At 44.5% G+C, this 16,451-nt stretch overlaps 1 protein-coding gene across 1 annotated transcript in view; it reads right to left on the reverse strand.

Moving 5' to 3' along the window:
• nfat5b (nuclear factor of activated T cells 5b) overlaps window positions 1-16,451 on the reverse strand; it is a 176,600-nt gene that overhangs the window by 33,856 nt on the left and 126,293 nt on the right. The window contains exons 8-10 of the mRNA XM_085991713.1: window positions 12,040-12,095; window positions 3,094-3,226; window positions 2,044-2,115 (exon numbers count right to left, since the gene is read on the reverse strand). Coding sequence (XP_085847839.1) covers window positions 2,044-2,115; window positions 3,094-3,226; window positions 12,040-12,095 — 261 coding nt within the window. The remainder of the gene's footprint in view (window positions 1-2,043; window positions 2,116-3,093; window positions 3,227-12,039; window positions 12,096-16,451) is intronic.

The following is a 16,451-nucleotide window of genomic DNA, read 5'->3' on the forward strand; positions in this document are numbered from 1 at the left end:
GCCTTACACTGGGAGGGGAAATTAGCATGTGTTGCCTCAGATTTTACCAAACAGTGTGGGAATATCTTGTCTGTGCCCTCCCCTCAAAAGCATAGCTTAGGTTGGGAAAACCACTATAAGTGCAAACATACATACTACATTGTGGCACAATGCGTCAATAATGCACTGGGTTGCTTGTAATCTTTTAGACTAATGTTGTAGGAGAACAGAAATGGTTAAATTTACAGCACAACTAAATCAAACCAGAAGGGCTCTCCAGATTTGATTCCTGATTTGTGCTGAGTTAGCTGATCTTAGCCAGGTCAATAGTGGTGCAGTGATGTCTCCGTCTTGGAGAGAAGAACAATTGGGCAGTGGTGTTCTTTCTGATTGCGCTACAGTAATCCCCATGGAAATGCATTGTAGAGGATGGGCACTTTCCCACAGGGGGGGGCTATCATAGTTACCCCAGACTGGTCTCACATGTATCAATCTCTGATCTCTGAACAGCATTTCTAGTGAACTTAAGCATGTAGGTTTAAGAAATAGAGAAAGAGGAGAAAACGACTTTTCTTTCAAAATGTCAAAAAAATGGTAGTTAGAATAAAGATTTGTTGTGGGAATACCATCACCTCCTAGTTCCCCTCCAAGTCATGCACCATCCTAACTTGGATATAGATCACCATTCCTTCGTAGGTCAACGTCCTAGAATTCCATATCTAACACCAATGTGGGAGTACCATCACCATAAGGACTAAAGTGGTTCAAGAAGAAGGCCCACCACCTTGGGGCAGACTAGGGATGGGGAAAATGTGGCCTTGCCAACATCAGCACATCCCCACAACAAATTAAAAAAAATCTTTTATGTGATATTGCTTGGATTGTACAGGCTTCCTGGCACCATTTTTTAATACATTATTCTCTTTTTTGTATAGGTTTAAGTAAACTGTTCTATCTCCACACTTAATTGTATGCATATTTTAGAAAAAAGGTGGAGCTAGACGAGTAACTAAAGCTAAAAACATCACATAAATAACCACTTGTACAGAGCACTTGGCTGATCAGAAGTCATTACTTAAAATTTCAAAACGCTCAACCATGCTGGCTGACTTTAATTAATTTCATATCTATGAAGTGTCAGAATGGTTGATATCAAAACCAACATTTTTGGCATTTCATATGTGTGGCAAGATATAAAGCATCTGTGTGAGGCTCTGTGTGGCTTCCTATTATCCAGTAGGCAGTTTAGTGTTGATCGTAGAAAATTTGATCAGTGGGCTGATCTGAAAGGATCATATATGCAATAGAGATATACAAAACAGCACATACAAAATTATTCTTGCATTAAGAACAACATGAAATAGTAATCTTCGGTAACCTGAAATGCATAAACGTTAAGACTGCATAATATGCAGGTCACAGAGGTTAGCAACAGGATGGTGAACAGTTGATAAAAACATGGCCATTATCTTTCAAACATTATACTGATGACTACACGTCATGTACCCAAAGCAGTACATAAAGTTTGACCTTCAAATACCTCCTGCAACTCAATTCACTTCCTCAAACAGCAGTAGCTATAATGATACCATTTACATGCATACCATTGACAGGACTATGTTCTTGGGCAACCTTTCATAACTGAACTCTACCTCCCCCACGTAAAAAGTGAAAACTTGCACTGTTTGCAACTTCTTTAAATATATATTTTTCTCCCCTTCTTAGCCTCTTAGGGGATGCTTCTGGATTCTGGCTAAGATAAGTGACTAGCTGATGGAGATGAAGTGTGATGCAAGGTGGAAACCCTGCAGATTTCCCATCGAGAGGGAAGGGGTCACAGGAACCCACAAGTTATTTATCACTGTCTGTGCCCTTAATACCTAGGCACTCCTACTTCCCAAAAACTTACTCCTTTACATTTCTAAATTCCTGACCTCCACTTGTGTTGCTGAATTTGACGATCCAGTTAAGTTCAGCAATTTGCTGTGTATGGGAAATTAGGGCCCCTAGTTGTACAGGCAATTTTACTTTGTCATTTTTAGGTATAAAGAAATACTATTTTACCTTGCATTGCTTCTTCAAAGGAACATGGCTGTACAGGAATTTCTTTCTTCACACTGACATCTGGTGAGTTTCCTGAAGCACAAATAGAACACACACTGAAATTTTCAAAATTCAACTTTTCGTCCAGTTTTCCCTTGGCCAAACATTTGAGCTTTTCATCTATATACATCCCTCATTTAGTTCCCAAGGAAGGCAGCTGAAGCAAGAATCACGACTATAGGTTACATTCTTAAGAACGTTCTAGCAAACATTTGTCCCTTAAAACTGTAAAATAGTATTCCCCAAAGTTATAGATTGTATCTAATAGCATAGGAGAGTCAAAGTTTCTTGGCTTAATAAGGTGCATGGAGTCTCACAGGGCACATATAAAGTCAATGCTCCCTCCACTTTGCATATATCTCAAGCTCTAGCTTTTAGCAGATCTTAAGTTTCCTGATTTAGGATTTATTCACCAATGAGGCAGTCACACAGGCCATTGCAAAAGGCCATAAAAAGAGGCCATTGCAAAAGCTCAAGGCCCCAAAAAATCAAGCAAGACAAACCAGCAAATAAGAAATATCCAAGTGCAAATAAAACTAAGTTGCCTGAGTTTTGTGGCTGGTTCCATGGCTGATGAGCTGCATGTGACCCGCTGGCTATAATTTGGACATTCCTGCCATAGCAGATGTGCCAAAACTAAAAAAAAAACATAAAGCAAAATATAGCTAATGGGGTTTTTAGTTGAACTCAGAATACATTCATTTAATATTTAAGGAAGATTTGTCTGGAAGGAGAATGTTGGAATCAGATGTAAAATTTGGAAATGAACTTTGTCAAAATGTTGCTATGCTCTGGTAATGCCAACATACTGGTCACTCTTTTTTTCAGCTGGCAGTGTATCAGTAACTGGCTAGAGGCTAGTCCTTAACAGCAGCTTTCAGCAAGGCTACTACTTCATTAACAAACATTACATTTGCTCCTGCTGGCCAGGATAGGTCAAGTTTTTAGCTCTCAGAGTTGAAAGATTTAAATAGACAAAGATGCAAAAACATTGTATTGAGCTTCACTAACCTGGATCTGGAGTGAAAGTAAAAGGCTGTACTTCATGTGACCTTCCAGCATTGGTAACGACATATATTCCAACTGAAACTGGTGATGTTATGTGTGGATTGTGATATGGAGGAACTTTAACAATAAGGTGATTCTTTGAAAAGAAAATAGCAAAACAAAATCACATGTATGATGAATACAGGTAATATTAATAATCTCAAATCCTTTTAAGAATGTGTAAAAAAAATAATCATTTGCCTGTTTAGGGATAAAACAATGCAACAAACAACAGTGAAATTCAAAATGGAAGGGAAACTAACGTGTCCTGAGCAAAGAGCAAGTCTGTGGATATATTTGGCACCAGTGAAAGATCAAAACTTTGTTAAAACATGGAAGATTATGATCTCAGCCTGGAATCCCATCTGTGTGTGCAGAATTGAGCTGTTACGTATAACAGAGTCATGTGTTAGCCAGACTGGGTAGAAGTGGTAGGTTCCCTTCCTGAAGCTTATTTTTTGGTGCTAGCCCACAATTTACCAGATTTATTAAATTAAATTTCACAACTTGCCATGGTGGAATTTGAACTCACGACCTCTGGGTTGCTAGTCCAATACCATAATCACTAGGCTACGATACCCTGACAAGGAAAATACTCCGGCTTTGCACAGTGGCTTCCCAGACAGCCAAGCTGATATTTGAGTATGTGATGACTTGTATAGGAGAAGCTACATTCTGCTACACAATGGTATAACATGTTTTGTCTTCATCAAGGTGAAGAGATGTCTATGATGGAGAATACATCATTTTCTGAGTATTTTTCTTTGCACCTAGTGTCTGGATCAAGCATCCCTAGACCAACTGCTGATTGGATCCATACTGAAAATATCTGCCGACCATTCACTTTTGGCAGTCAACATTTTGGGGATTTAGTCCGAGTGTCCACATGCATGAACAATAATCAGCATGGACTCTCCTCCCCTACCCCCGCTCCTACCCAACTTCTATTGCAGCTGTTGCAAGTGATTCTGACAGCTACATAATATGGACAGGAATTCGCTTGAGATCAGAAAATCCCACCCAAGGTATGCAGCACTGGAATTGCTTACAGCAGCAACTACAGAACTCTGCTACGAGCTCCACTGTGGTGCCGTAAGAGGGAAGAAAGTGGGGGGAAATAGTGAGCAGTGCTTGAGGTGGCAGTGGAGAGGCGAAAGAGAGGGAAGCAGCCAGAAGTGGTGTTTTGGTTGGTTGGATGAATGGATGGATAGATAGGAGGAGAGGCCAGACACCTGGACTGGCACTTTTCTGTGGGATAAAAAGCTACATTACTTGGGGCTGGGGGTAGAGAGCAGATGCTGTGACTGAAGCTGGGGGGGTTGAGGGAAGAACTTGGGGATGTTATTAAGGGAGGAATTTTCAATGCATTTTGAAATGGAATGTTGTGACCCATTCAACAATTTTAATATATAAGTAGATTTGTGGATTCCTCATGGCGCTGCTTCTGGCGAGCAGCGGATATGCTGTTTTAACCCATGTAATACATGATCTACTATCAGCCTGCGAAACGGACTTAGACCTGAAACATCAATTTGTTTCTCCACAGATGTTGCCTGACCTGCTGAGTGTTTCAAGCTTTTTCTGGTTTTGTATTATATGGGCCACTGATTTAGGGTAATTGTAATAAAAATGCATTTAACTTATTCAAAGTATCACAGGTCTGTTAGTGGTACTTTCAGGATTGAATCCCATGAATAAGAAATAGGAGCAGGAGTAGGCCAGATGGCCCCTCGAGCCTGCTCTGCCATTCAATAAGATCATGGCTGATCTTCTACCTCAACTCCATAGGGGGTACAGTAGCATAGTGGTTATGTTACTGGACTAGTAATCCAGAGGCCTGGACTAATAATCTGGAAACGTGAGTCCAAATCCCACCAGGGCAGCTGGGGGAACTTAACTTCAGTTAATTAAATAAATTTGGAATTAAAAAGCTAGTATCAGTAATGGTAACCATGAAACTACCGGATTGTCGTAAAATCCAACAGGATCACGAATGTCCTTTAGGGAAGGAAATCTGCCATCCATACCCGGTCTGGCCTATATGTGACTACAGACCCACAGCAATGTGACTGACTCTTAACTGCCCTCTGAAATGGCCTAGCAAGCCACTCAGTTGTACCAAACCGCTATGACAAAGTCAGCACTGTGGAAGTATCTTCACCACAAGGATTGCAACGGTTCAAGAAGGCGGCTCACCTTCTCAAGGGCAATTAGGAATGGACAATAAATGCCGTGAACAAATAAACTTAAAAAAATTATCCCACCCTATCCCCATATCCCTTGGTGTCCAAAACAATATGTGCATATTTTTGTGAAATAATTAAATCAGTGGCCTTGATTATTATTAAATGTTCAGTTATGTATGTAGTTAATTTTTTTAACTTAATTTTTAAAAGCCCAGGATACAAAGATGATGGGGGAAAATGTTCCAGGATGCTGGTTGGTAGGAGGTAGTAGTACTTGAGTGGGGGGGAGCAATGTGATTATTGTAGGAGACAGGACATGGGATCCAGGAACACTGGCAGGGGGGTACTGGGGTATGGTGATGATATTAGGAGTAGGACGGTTTTGAGGTATGGAACACTAGGGTGGTGGTGTGTGAAAGCACTGGTGAAAGGGGGATGCTGGGTGTAAGAGTATTGGGATGGAGATTCTAGACAGTGGGAAGGGGATCACAAGCTGCTGCTGAGAAAAGCTTGGCGTATCGGTTTTGTCAGGGCGAGGCCACAATAGCAAGTGTGGTGCTTGGCCTGGGACTGGGGATGAGGGGGAAAATGGAAATGCTTGAGGGGGAACATGGAAATGCTTGAGGCGGAGTGAACCCAGCAATTGGGAATGAGAGGAAATGGGGAAGAGACGAAGGTACAGATGCTTGCGGCCGAGTGAGATCAGCATGAGGGTATGGTAGCATAGTGGTTATGTTACTGGTAATCCAGAGGCCTGGACTGATGATCCAGAGACGTGAGTGCAAATCCCACCATGGCAGCTGGGGAATTTAAATTCAGTTAATTAAATAAATCTGGAATAAAAAGCTAGTATCAGTAATGGTGACCATGAAATTACCGGATTGTTGTAAAAATCCATCTGGTTCACTAATGTCCTTTAGAAAAGGAAATCTGCCGTCCTTACCCGGTCTGGCCTATATGTGACTCCAGACCCACAGCAATGCGGTCGACTCTTACTTTCCCTCTGAAATGACGGCTCACCACCACCTTCTTGAGGGCAATTAGGGATGGGCAATAATTGCCGGCCTTGCCAACAATGCCCACATCTCATGAACGAATAAAAAGAAAAAGGTGGAAGGAGGGAGCGTGGGAAAGATACAGGTACTTGAGGCAAGGCAGGAGCAGTGAAGGATGGCAAAAAAAGCAGGGAGTAAGATGCAAGACACAGGCATTTGGAGTGGAGATGAGGAGAGGGTAAAAGCAAGGTCAACTATGTACAATGAGAAGCAGTATGAGGATGTAGGCAGGGCTTGGAGTGGGTGAGGATGGAAGGGAGCGGGAAAGAGGGTTGAAGAAGGATCCTTCCCTGGAAGGTTTAAAAAAAGTAAATGGCTTTTCCAGAAGTGAGCTGCAAAAGCCTGTTGGTACAGATTCGTATCTACCATACGGAACTTCTTCGATTCAGTAGCATCAGTAACTCCCTTAAGCAGTCTGAGCAGCTTGGTTTTATGGGAGTTGACTCACACTGCCTTACATAACCCTACAGTGAACAGTTGATGAGACAAGATGATATGAATAGTTAATCTGCTTTATTTCCCTTCCAGTGAAAATACAGAGCAATAGTTATAATAAGATTCACTTATCTGCATCAACATAACTTGTCTTCACACAATGTAAAAATAATGAACACTTAACATTACACCACTTCAATGAATCGTCTTCCTTATTTTCTAACCCGTTATCTGTATTCCATTCTTCTCAAGGTCCTTTGCTGCCCGAGTACGTGTGAAGTGTTCCGTTTCCAAAAGCCAGTCTCTAGTATCAGCTGTTAGTCAAGGTGGCTCTCGTCTTTCCACTCCCCACCCACCCCCACAACCCCCACCCTCACCACCCCAGTGGAATTCACCAACCTAACTTGACAATAACCTCTGCTGAATTCAAATAAATAGAGTTGATGCAGCAACAATGAGTGTGAATAATCAGTGGAATGTCAAACTATCTTTCATTGTCTTCACCATACTGGTTCACAGACCCCTTCTGAAATCTCATTAATAATTGCTAACCCCGCTGTTCTATGAATGTAACGCTTGAGGGATAAGATTAGCTCAATACAGGAAACTTTGTGCTATCCGGCACCGATGGGACCGAGCTGCTGCCGTTCCCTCAAAACTGCCGTACACTCCAGAGCTAATGTTGAAACATACGGAGATTTTCATCTCCGTATGAATCAACAAACCCTGTTGCTTAGCAACAGCCTCTAAACAGTCGGCAAGCGTCTCTGTAGCGTCTCTAGCTGAAGCTGTTGCTTAGCTACAGACGTTGCAGAGCTTGACTGTTCAAAAAAAGCAAAGAAAAGAAACGAAAAGAATAAAAAACAGCTCCTGATTTTTGCCGGTGGCTCGAGCTTGCCGGACGGTTCGCCTCCGGATAACACAAAGTTTCCTGTAGTAGCATTTTTCACATATATTACACCAAGGTTCCCTCATAGTAGCAGAGTTCAACATCCCACAATGTGACACTTGCATCACTTAAACAACACATAGCGACATTTAAATAGGGAGTTCTCCAGCTAGCATGGCAAACATTTTTTAGGGGCTATCACCTCTACATGAAGAAAACCCACATTTCCGGCAGTGATCAGAAGCATATTTAGTTTGGTTAAGTACTTAAAAAAACATTTATGTGCCTTTTTAAAGTGCTAATTTGCTATTTTATTTCTTAATGCGATGGGCACCAGAAGTCAGGCCAGGGCACCAGCTAGACACCTTATACCTCCCCCCTTCCCACTGTCCAGGGCCCCAAACACCCCTTCCAGGTGAAACAGCGATTTACTTGTACTTCTTGCAATCTACTATACTGTATTCGCTGCTCACGATGTGGTCTCCTCTACATTGGGGAGACCAAACGCAGATTGGGTGACCGCTTTGCGGAACACCTCCGTTCAGTCCGTAAGGGGGACCCCGAGCTTCCGGTCACCTGTCACTTTAATTCACCGCCCCATTCCCACTCAGACCTCACTGTACTCGGGCTCTTGCATTGTTCCACGGAAGCTCAACGTAAACTCGAGGAACAGCACCTCATCTTCTGATTAGGCACTTTACAGCCTTCCGGACTCAACATCGAGTTCAACAATTTCAGATCATAACCTCGGCCCCCATTACATTTTAGCTTATATTTTATCCACATCTTTGTTTTGGGCCTTTCCCCACCCCCCCCCCCCCCCCCCCCCCCGCCTTTCTTCTTTTTTTTTCTCTCCCACATGGCAGCTGTCTCTCATTCTGCCAGAACATTTCACACCTAATCTAGAGCCGTCTTTTGTCTCCACTAGTCCTAACACCATCTCGTCTCGTTTTGAATACCTCTTAATGTCTCTTCACTTCTTTTGTTCTCTCCCAGCCCTGCCTTTCAATCTATTTCATTTCCTTTCCAGTTTTGAAAAAGGGTTAGACCCGAAACGTCGACTCTAATTTCTCTCCACGGATGTTGCCTGGCCTGCTGAGTTTTTCCAGCATTTTCTGTTGTTATTTCGGATTTCCAGCATCTGCAGTATTTTGCTATCGAGCTACAGACACAAGTCCTGTTTGGGCTCAGGTGGCAACTACCTTGGAGACGACAGCTGGGAGAGCCCAAGAGCACTGACGGAAACTTGGTTGAGGGGTGATGATACCTTACCCTTAAATTAAGCCTCTCCACCTGGCTATACCTTCCACCACTTGCCCCGCTCAGACCGCCATGGTGGCGGTGTGGCTCTCATCACCAAATCACACCTTGGTCTGTCCTCCTATTCCTCCGGCAGCTTCTCTTCCTTTGAGCATCTCACCTTATTTCACCCCTCTCACCTCTCATTTAAAATCCTTGTTCTCTACCGCCCACCCAAGTACCATAAAAATTTTATGACTGAGATATCTTCACTGTTCTCCTCCCTCAGCCTCTGCACCGAACGACTTCTCATCCTCGGTGATTTCAACCTCCATCTCAATTCATCATGCTCTCTCTCCTCTGAGTTCACTAGCCTCCTATTCTCCCTTAATCTCTCCCTCCATGTAAACTCCTCAACCCATATTCACGGCCAGCCCCTCGACCTTGCCATCTCTCGTGGTCTCGCTACTCCCATCGTGTCAATCGCAGATAAGGCCATCTCTGACCATTTCCTCGTATCGCTCTCCACCCACATTCCCCCTTCCACCACCCCCCCACCCCCCAACCCTACTTCCTTCTGTGTCAGCCCCTGGAAAAAACTTTCTCCCAACTCTCTTACAACTGCACTTATGAAATCCCAACTTTCCAGCCTCTGGCCCTCCATTCACCATGACATTTCTGCAGCTACTGATCTGCTTAACCACACCCTCACCACTATTTTTGATGCCCTAGTCCCTACTAAAACAATTATGCTCTCTCACCCTGGCCGTTCCCCCTGGCACGGCTCTCATCTTCATTCCCTTAAGTCCAAGGGACACAGACTCGAACGGATATGGCGGACAACTGGTTTAGCCATTCATCGCCAGATCTGGCTGGACCACATAAAGCACTATCGGGCCCTGCTCTCATCTGCCAAAATGACTCACTATTCCAGAATCCAAAGATAAACCCCGGCCCTATTCTTGACTGCCAACCGTCTTCTTAAACCCCTCTCCCCTGTATCCTCCACTCTCACCTCTGATAACAAGTGTGTGGAGCTCATGGACTTCTTTGTCTCTAAGATTGAGACCATCCGTTCAGCTGCCTCTGTCACTTCACTTCCTTCCCCATGCCCACTGGGCTAAACTTCTTCTAAGGTTCCCCCCTGCACTAGCCCTGAACTCACATCTTTCTCCAGTTTCTCTCTGATCTCCCCTCATGACCTCTCTGCACTCATCTTGTCTATGAGACCCACCTCCTGCTCCCTCGACCCTATTCCCACCAAACTGCTGACCACCCAACTTCCTTTTCTGGCTCCCATGTTAGCTGATATTGTTAACGGTTCTCTCTCCTCAGGTACTGTCCCCCTCTCCCTCAAATCTGCCGTCATCACCCCTCTCCTCAAAAAACAAACCTTGATCGCTCCGTCCTTGCAAACTACCGCCCAATCTCAAACCTCCCTTTCCTCTCAAGTCCTTGAACGTGTTGTCGCCTCCCAAATCAGTGCCCATCTTTCCCGCAATTCCATGTTTGAATCCCTCCAATCAGGTTTCCGCCCTTGCCACAGTACCGAAACGGCTCTCATTAAAGTCACAAATGACATCCTTTGTGACTGTGACAAAGGTAAACTATCCCTCCTCGTCCTTCCTGTCTTGTCTGCAGTCTTTGACACAGTTGACCACTCCATCCTCCTCCAACGCCTCTCTCCACCGTCGTCCAGCTGGGTGGGACTGCACTCGCCTAGTTCCATTCTTATCTATCTAATCGTAACCAGAGAATTACCTGCAATGGCTCCTCTTCTCACTCCCACATCATTACCTCTGGTGTCCCCCAAGGATCTATCCTTGGCCCCCTCCTATTTCTCATCTACATGTTGCCCCTTGGCGACATCATCCGAAAACACAGCGGCAGTTTCCACATGTACGCTGACAACACCCAGCTCTACCTACTACCTCTTCTCTCGACCCCTCCACAGTGTCTAAATTGTCAGACTGCTTGTTCGACATACAGTTCTGGATGAGCAAAAATTATCTCCAATTAAATATTGGGAAGACCGAAGCCATTGTTTTCGGTCCCCGCCACAAACTCCGTTCCCTAGCCACTGACTCCATCCCTCTCCCTAACATCTGTCTGAGGCTGAACCACACTGTTCGCAACCTTGGTGTCATATTTGACCCTGAAATGAGCTTCCGACCACATATCCAGCATAACAAAGACCGCCTACTTCCATCTCCATAACATCGCCCGTCTCTGCCCTTGCCTCAGCTCATCCGCTGCTGAAACCCTCATCCATGCCTTTGTTACCTCTAGACTTGACTATTCCAATGCACTCCTGGCTGGCCTCCCACATTCCACCCTACATAAACTTGAGGTCATCCAAAACTCGGCTGCCCATGTCCTAACTCGCACCAAGTCCCGTTCGCCCATCACCCCTGTGCTCGCTGACCTACATTGGCTCAAGGTTAAGCAGCGCCTCGATTTCAAAATTCTCATCCTTGTTTTCAAATCCCGCCATGGCCTCGCCCCTCCCTATCTCTGTAATCTCCTTCAGCCCCACAACCCCCCAAGATATCTGTGCTCCTCTAATTCTGCCCTCTTGAGCATCCCTGATTATAATCACTCAACCTTTGGTGGCCGTGCCTTCTGTTGCCTAGGCCCTAAGCTCTGGAATTCCCTGCCTAAACCTGTCCGCCTCACTACCTCGCTTTTCTCCTTTAAACCTACCTCTTTGACCAAGCTTTTGGTCACCTGCCCTAATTTATGTGGATCCATGTCAACTTTTTTGTCTTAAAATACTCCTGTGCAGCGCCTTGGGACGTTTTACTACGTTAAAGGTGCTATATAAATACAAGTTGTTGTTATTGTTGTACCACCTATCTTGAAGATGGTAGTTGGGAGGAATAAATCAAAGACAAATACATCATATGTATAGATTGGTATATTGTTTATGGCAGGACAGTTAGGCATGAGAGAAACAGCATGACAGAAAAGACAGAATGGAAATAGGCATGACCGGAAAGTGTTGCAGGAATTAAGTGTGACATTACAGAATAGATAAAGGGAGAGTACATTTGAACATAGACATTCCTTCCCCTTCATGAAAAATGCTTCGAGTGTCTGAACTCACCTGATGAAAAAGTTCCATGTCTATTTCAGCTTCTGATTTCCAAGAACGCTTCTCATCTAGTTAAGATCAGAAAATTAAAAAAAGTTAATAAACGTTCTACCAATAGTTTGTTTTTCTGATATGCTGAAGGTTGAGAGGAGATTTGATAGAGGTGTTCAAAATCATGAGGGGGCCAACCCACGCAATTTTCACTTGATTGACCTTGTTGAGCCCGCCCAGCGGCCTCAGCAGGCCAATTAAGGGCCACCCGGCAACAGGTGACGTCACAGATTGACATTTCATCTGTCAAGAGCTTTTGACAGATGAAATATCAGCATTTGACAGCTCTTTGAAGCTGTCAAACACTGACAATCTGTACACTAAGTTAATTCCTTCCTCTCAGGCTGATTTAGAGATCTCTCCAGAACAGAAAGCTGAATGCTGCAGGTTTTGACAGCTCGTGGCCATTCTGCTTTCTGTGCCGGTGAGATGAGGGACTCCCGAGACCTGAAGGAAGGCTTGCTGTAAAGATAAGTAAAACTTATTTAAACACTTTACACACACCAAACACACCTACCTCTGCACTCATGCACACATCACTCACCTGAACATCGGACATCTCGACCCCTCCAAGCCCTTCAGCCCGACGGTCCGCCTCGCTAACTTGGCGTGATTTGGAGCCGTCGGGTATCCCACACTTCAGGAATAAAAATAGGGATTAGGCTAAAAACTGCCTGTTAACTACCTGTTAACAGGCAGTTAATTGGCACTAATCCCCTTCCCGCCTCGGGGAGGCGGGTCCCAGCACAGGTCGGGTATCCGCCTCCTTTGAAACTGGCATGGAGGCGGGTTGGGGGTGGGATGGGTTCGTGCCCCCCGATTTCGAGATTTTAATCCCCCCACACGCCTTCAATCCCGCCTCCATGGCCCAATGAAAATCCTGCCCTATGCCTCTATTTATGAAGCCCAGGAGCCTGTATGCTTTTTTAACCGTTTTCTCAACCTGCCATAGAGTCATAACGGTACCGAAGGAGGCCATTTGGCCCATCGAGTCCATGCCATTCCCCCGCTCTATCCCAGTAGCTCTGCAAGTTTATTTCCCTCAATTGCCTATCCAGTCTCCCCTTGAAAACATTGAGTGTGTCCGCTTCCACCACTTCCATCGGCAGTGAGTTCCAGGTCCTCACCACTGGCTGCGTAAAAACGTTTTTCCTCACATCCCCTCTGTATCTCTTGCCCAAAACCTTAAATCTATGTCCCCTAGTCCTTGTACCATCAACTCGTGGGAACAGCCTTTCCCCGTCTAGCCTATCCAAACCCGTCATTATCTTGTACACCTCTATCAAATCACCCTGCAACTTTTAATGAAAACAAATCCAGCTTCTCCAACCTGTCCTTGTAGATAAGATCTCCCATCCCTGGAACCATTCTGGTAAATCTCCTCTGCACCCTCTCAAGTGCCTTCACACCCTTCCTAAAGTGTGGTGACCAGAACTGGATGTAATACTCCAGTTGTGGCCTAACCAGCGCTTTATAAAGGTTCAGCATAACTTCTCTACTTTAGCACTCAATACCTCTATTTATGAAGCCCAAGATCCCATATGCTTTGCTAACCACTCTCTCAATATGTCCCACCACCTTCAGGGACCTATACACATTAACTCCCAGGTCCCTCTGTCCCTGCACACTCTTTAAAACTGTGCCATTAAGTTTATATTGCCTCTCCCTGTTCCTTCTGCCAGAATGCATCACCTTACACTCCTCTGTATTAGATTCCATCTGCCACTTGTCTGCCCATTCTGCTAGCCTTTCTATGTCCTGTTGCAGTCGATTGGTATCATCCTCACTGTTTGCCACACCCCCAAGTTTGGTGTCATCGGCAAATTTAGAAATTCTACTCTGTATTCCAATATCCAGGTCATTTATATATATATCAAAAAAAGCAGTGGCCCCAGCACTGACCCTGTGAAGTAGACAAATTAAAATTGGAACTGTCTACCACCCTCCAGTCTGAAAAACAGCCATTTACCCCTGCCACCTTCAACGATTTGTGCACATATACCCCAGGTCTCCCTGTTCTGCACCCCCTTTAGTATTCCTCGTTCTTCCTACCAAAATGTATCACTTCGTACTTTTCTGCGTTAAATTTCATTTGCCATGTGTCTGCCCATTCCACCAGCCTGTCCCCTTGAAGTCTATCACTATCCTCCTCGCTGTTCACTATACTTCCAAGTTTTATGTCACCTGCAAATTTTGAAATTGTGCCTTGTACACCCAAGTTCAAGTCATTGATATATATCAAGAAAAACAGTGGTCCTAGTACCGACCCCTGGGGAACGCCACGGTGTACCTTCCTCCAGTCTGAAAAACAACCATTCACCACTACTCTCTGTTTCCTGTCACTCTGCTTACTGTGCGTTCTAGGTACACAACAGAAGCATTATAATGGAAAATAAGGGCACTCTGTGTGTGTCAGGTTGGCTCAGTTCATAGCACTTCTAGTTCAGAAGGTTGTGGATTTGAGCCCCATATCAACTCATATTTTAGGCTGAGGCTTCGGTAGCAAGTGAGTGCTAAATTGTTGGAGATGCAATCCATCAAATGAAACATTAAATTGAGGCTCTGTCTCCCTTTTCCAGTTTTTCCAGACTTTAAAGATCCCATGATACTATTTGAAGAAAAGCAGAGTTCGTCCTGTTTTCTTAGCCAACATTTCCTTCTTCAGCCAATACCACAAAAAACAGATTAACTGGTCATTCATTTCCTTGCTGTTCACGGGATGTTGCAGGCATAGTATGGTTGCTGCGTTTGTCTATGTAAGCAACAGTCCCTGCACCTCAGAAACAATTCTTTGTGTGCAATGAGATGTTGCAATATGATAAGATGCTATGTAAATATTACCAAAAAAAATATAAGCACTTTTTCTGGAAATCATTAGTTAACTACAATATTGACTATTTCCACCCTTAAAACTAAGGATAAAATGACTATATATTATCCGCTGTTATATTCACAATTTACCATGCATTCAAATGCAAATTGCTTATAAACCTGTTTCAGCATCATCTGGATCTAAAAGTTCCAATTTTAGTTTGTCTACTTCATAGGAAAATATGGAACGAGTGCACAAATGCCTCTGAAAACAGAAATCAAGATTTTTTTTTACAAGAAACATCTTTGTCCAGAAGGTATCATATAACTGAATAGTAACTCTTTTTCCAGTTAAGCAATTATTAAACCCTCTTCATACCATAAAGTAAGTACAGGTACAACCCCGGTAATCTGGCACCCTCGGGACCAGGCCGGTGCCGGACCATTGAAAATTCCGAACCACTGAAGGGTTCCTTGTACTGAAACCAAAATTCGAGGGGGAAGTGCAACGAGGACTTTCTGGAGGCCGAGCTGGTTGTAGTACTGGGAGCGTTGTTCAGCTCGATCTGGGGCCCAGCTGGGCCCCCGAGGATCGCGAGTGCCGGCAAGAAGTGCCGGGCTCTTGGAACGCAGCCGGCACTCCGCCAGTTTCAATTTGTGCTGGACCGTCAGGTGCCGGATTACCGGGGTTGTACCTGTAGCACGGAGTCCAGTTCTACCGACTACTGCTTCTACAGAGTACTGAATTTGGTGAGTGAGGGAATTTTAAGGGTTGAAACATAGAAGGTAGGAGCAGGAATAGGCCATTCGGCCCCTCGAGCCTGCTCCGCCATTCAATGCGATCATGGCTGATCATCCAAATTCAGTACCCGGTCCCTGCTTTCTCCCCATACCCCTTGATCCCTTTAGCCTTAAGAAATATATCTAACTCCTTCTTGAATATACTTAATGAACTGGCCTCCACCCCCTTCTGTGGTAGAGAGTTCCACAGGTTCACCACTCTCTGGGTGAAGAAATTCCTCCTAATTTCTGTCCTAAATGGCCTACCCTTTATCCTTAGACTGTGTCCCCTCGTTCTGGACTCCCCGGCCATCGGGAACATCCTTCCTGCATCTAGTCCGTCCAGTCCTGTCAGAATTTTATAAGTTTCAATGAGATCACCTCTCATTCTTCTAAACTCCAGCGAGTACAAGTCCAATCGACCCAATGCTCCTCATACGTCATTCCTGCCATCCCAGGTATCAGCCTGGTGAATCTTCGCTGAACTCCTTCCATGGCAAGAACATCCTTCCTCAGATAAGGCGACCAAAACTGCACACAATACTCACCAAGGCCCTGTACAACTGCAGCAAGACATCCTTGTTCCTGTACTCAAACCCTCTCGCTACGAAGGCCAACATACCATTTGCCTTCTTAACCGCCTGCTGCACCTGCATGCTTACCTTCAGCGACTGGTGCACAAGGACACCCAGGTCTCGTTGCACTTCCCCTTCTCCCAATCTATTGCTATTTAGATAATAATCTGCCTTCCTGTTTTTGCCACCAAAGTGGATAACCTCACA

Source organism: Somniosus microcephalus, chromosome 6, assembly GCF_052327205.1.
Source record: "Somniosus microcephalus isolate GS21.2 chromosome 6, FLI_Smic_1.0, whole genome shotgun sequence".
In the NCBI taxonomy this organism is placed as follows: Eukaryota; Metazoa; Chordata; class Chondrichthyes; order Squaliformes; family Somniosidae; genus Somniosus; species Somniosus microcephalus.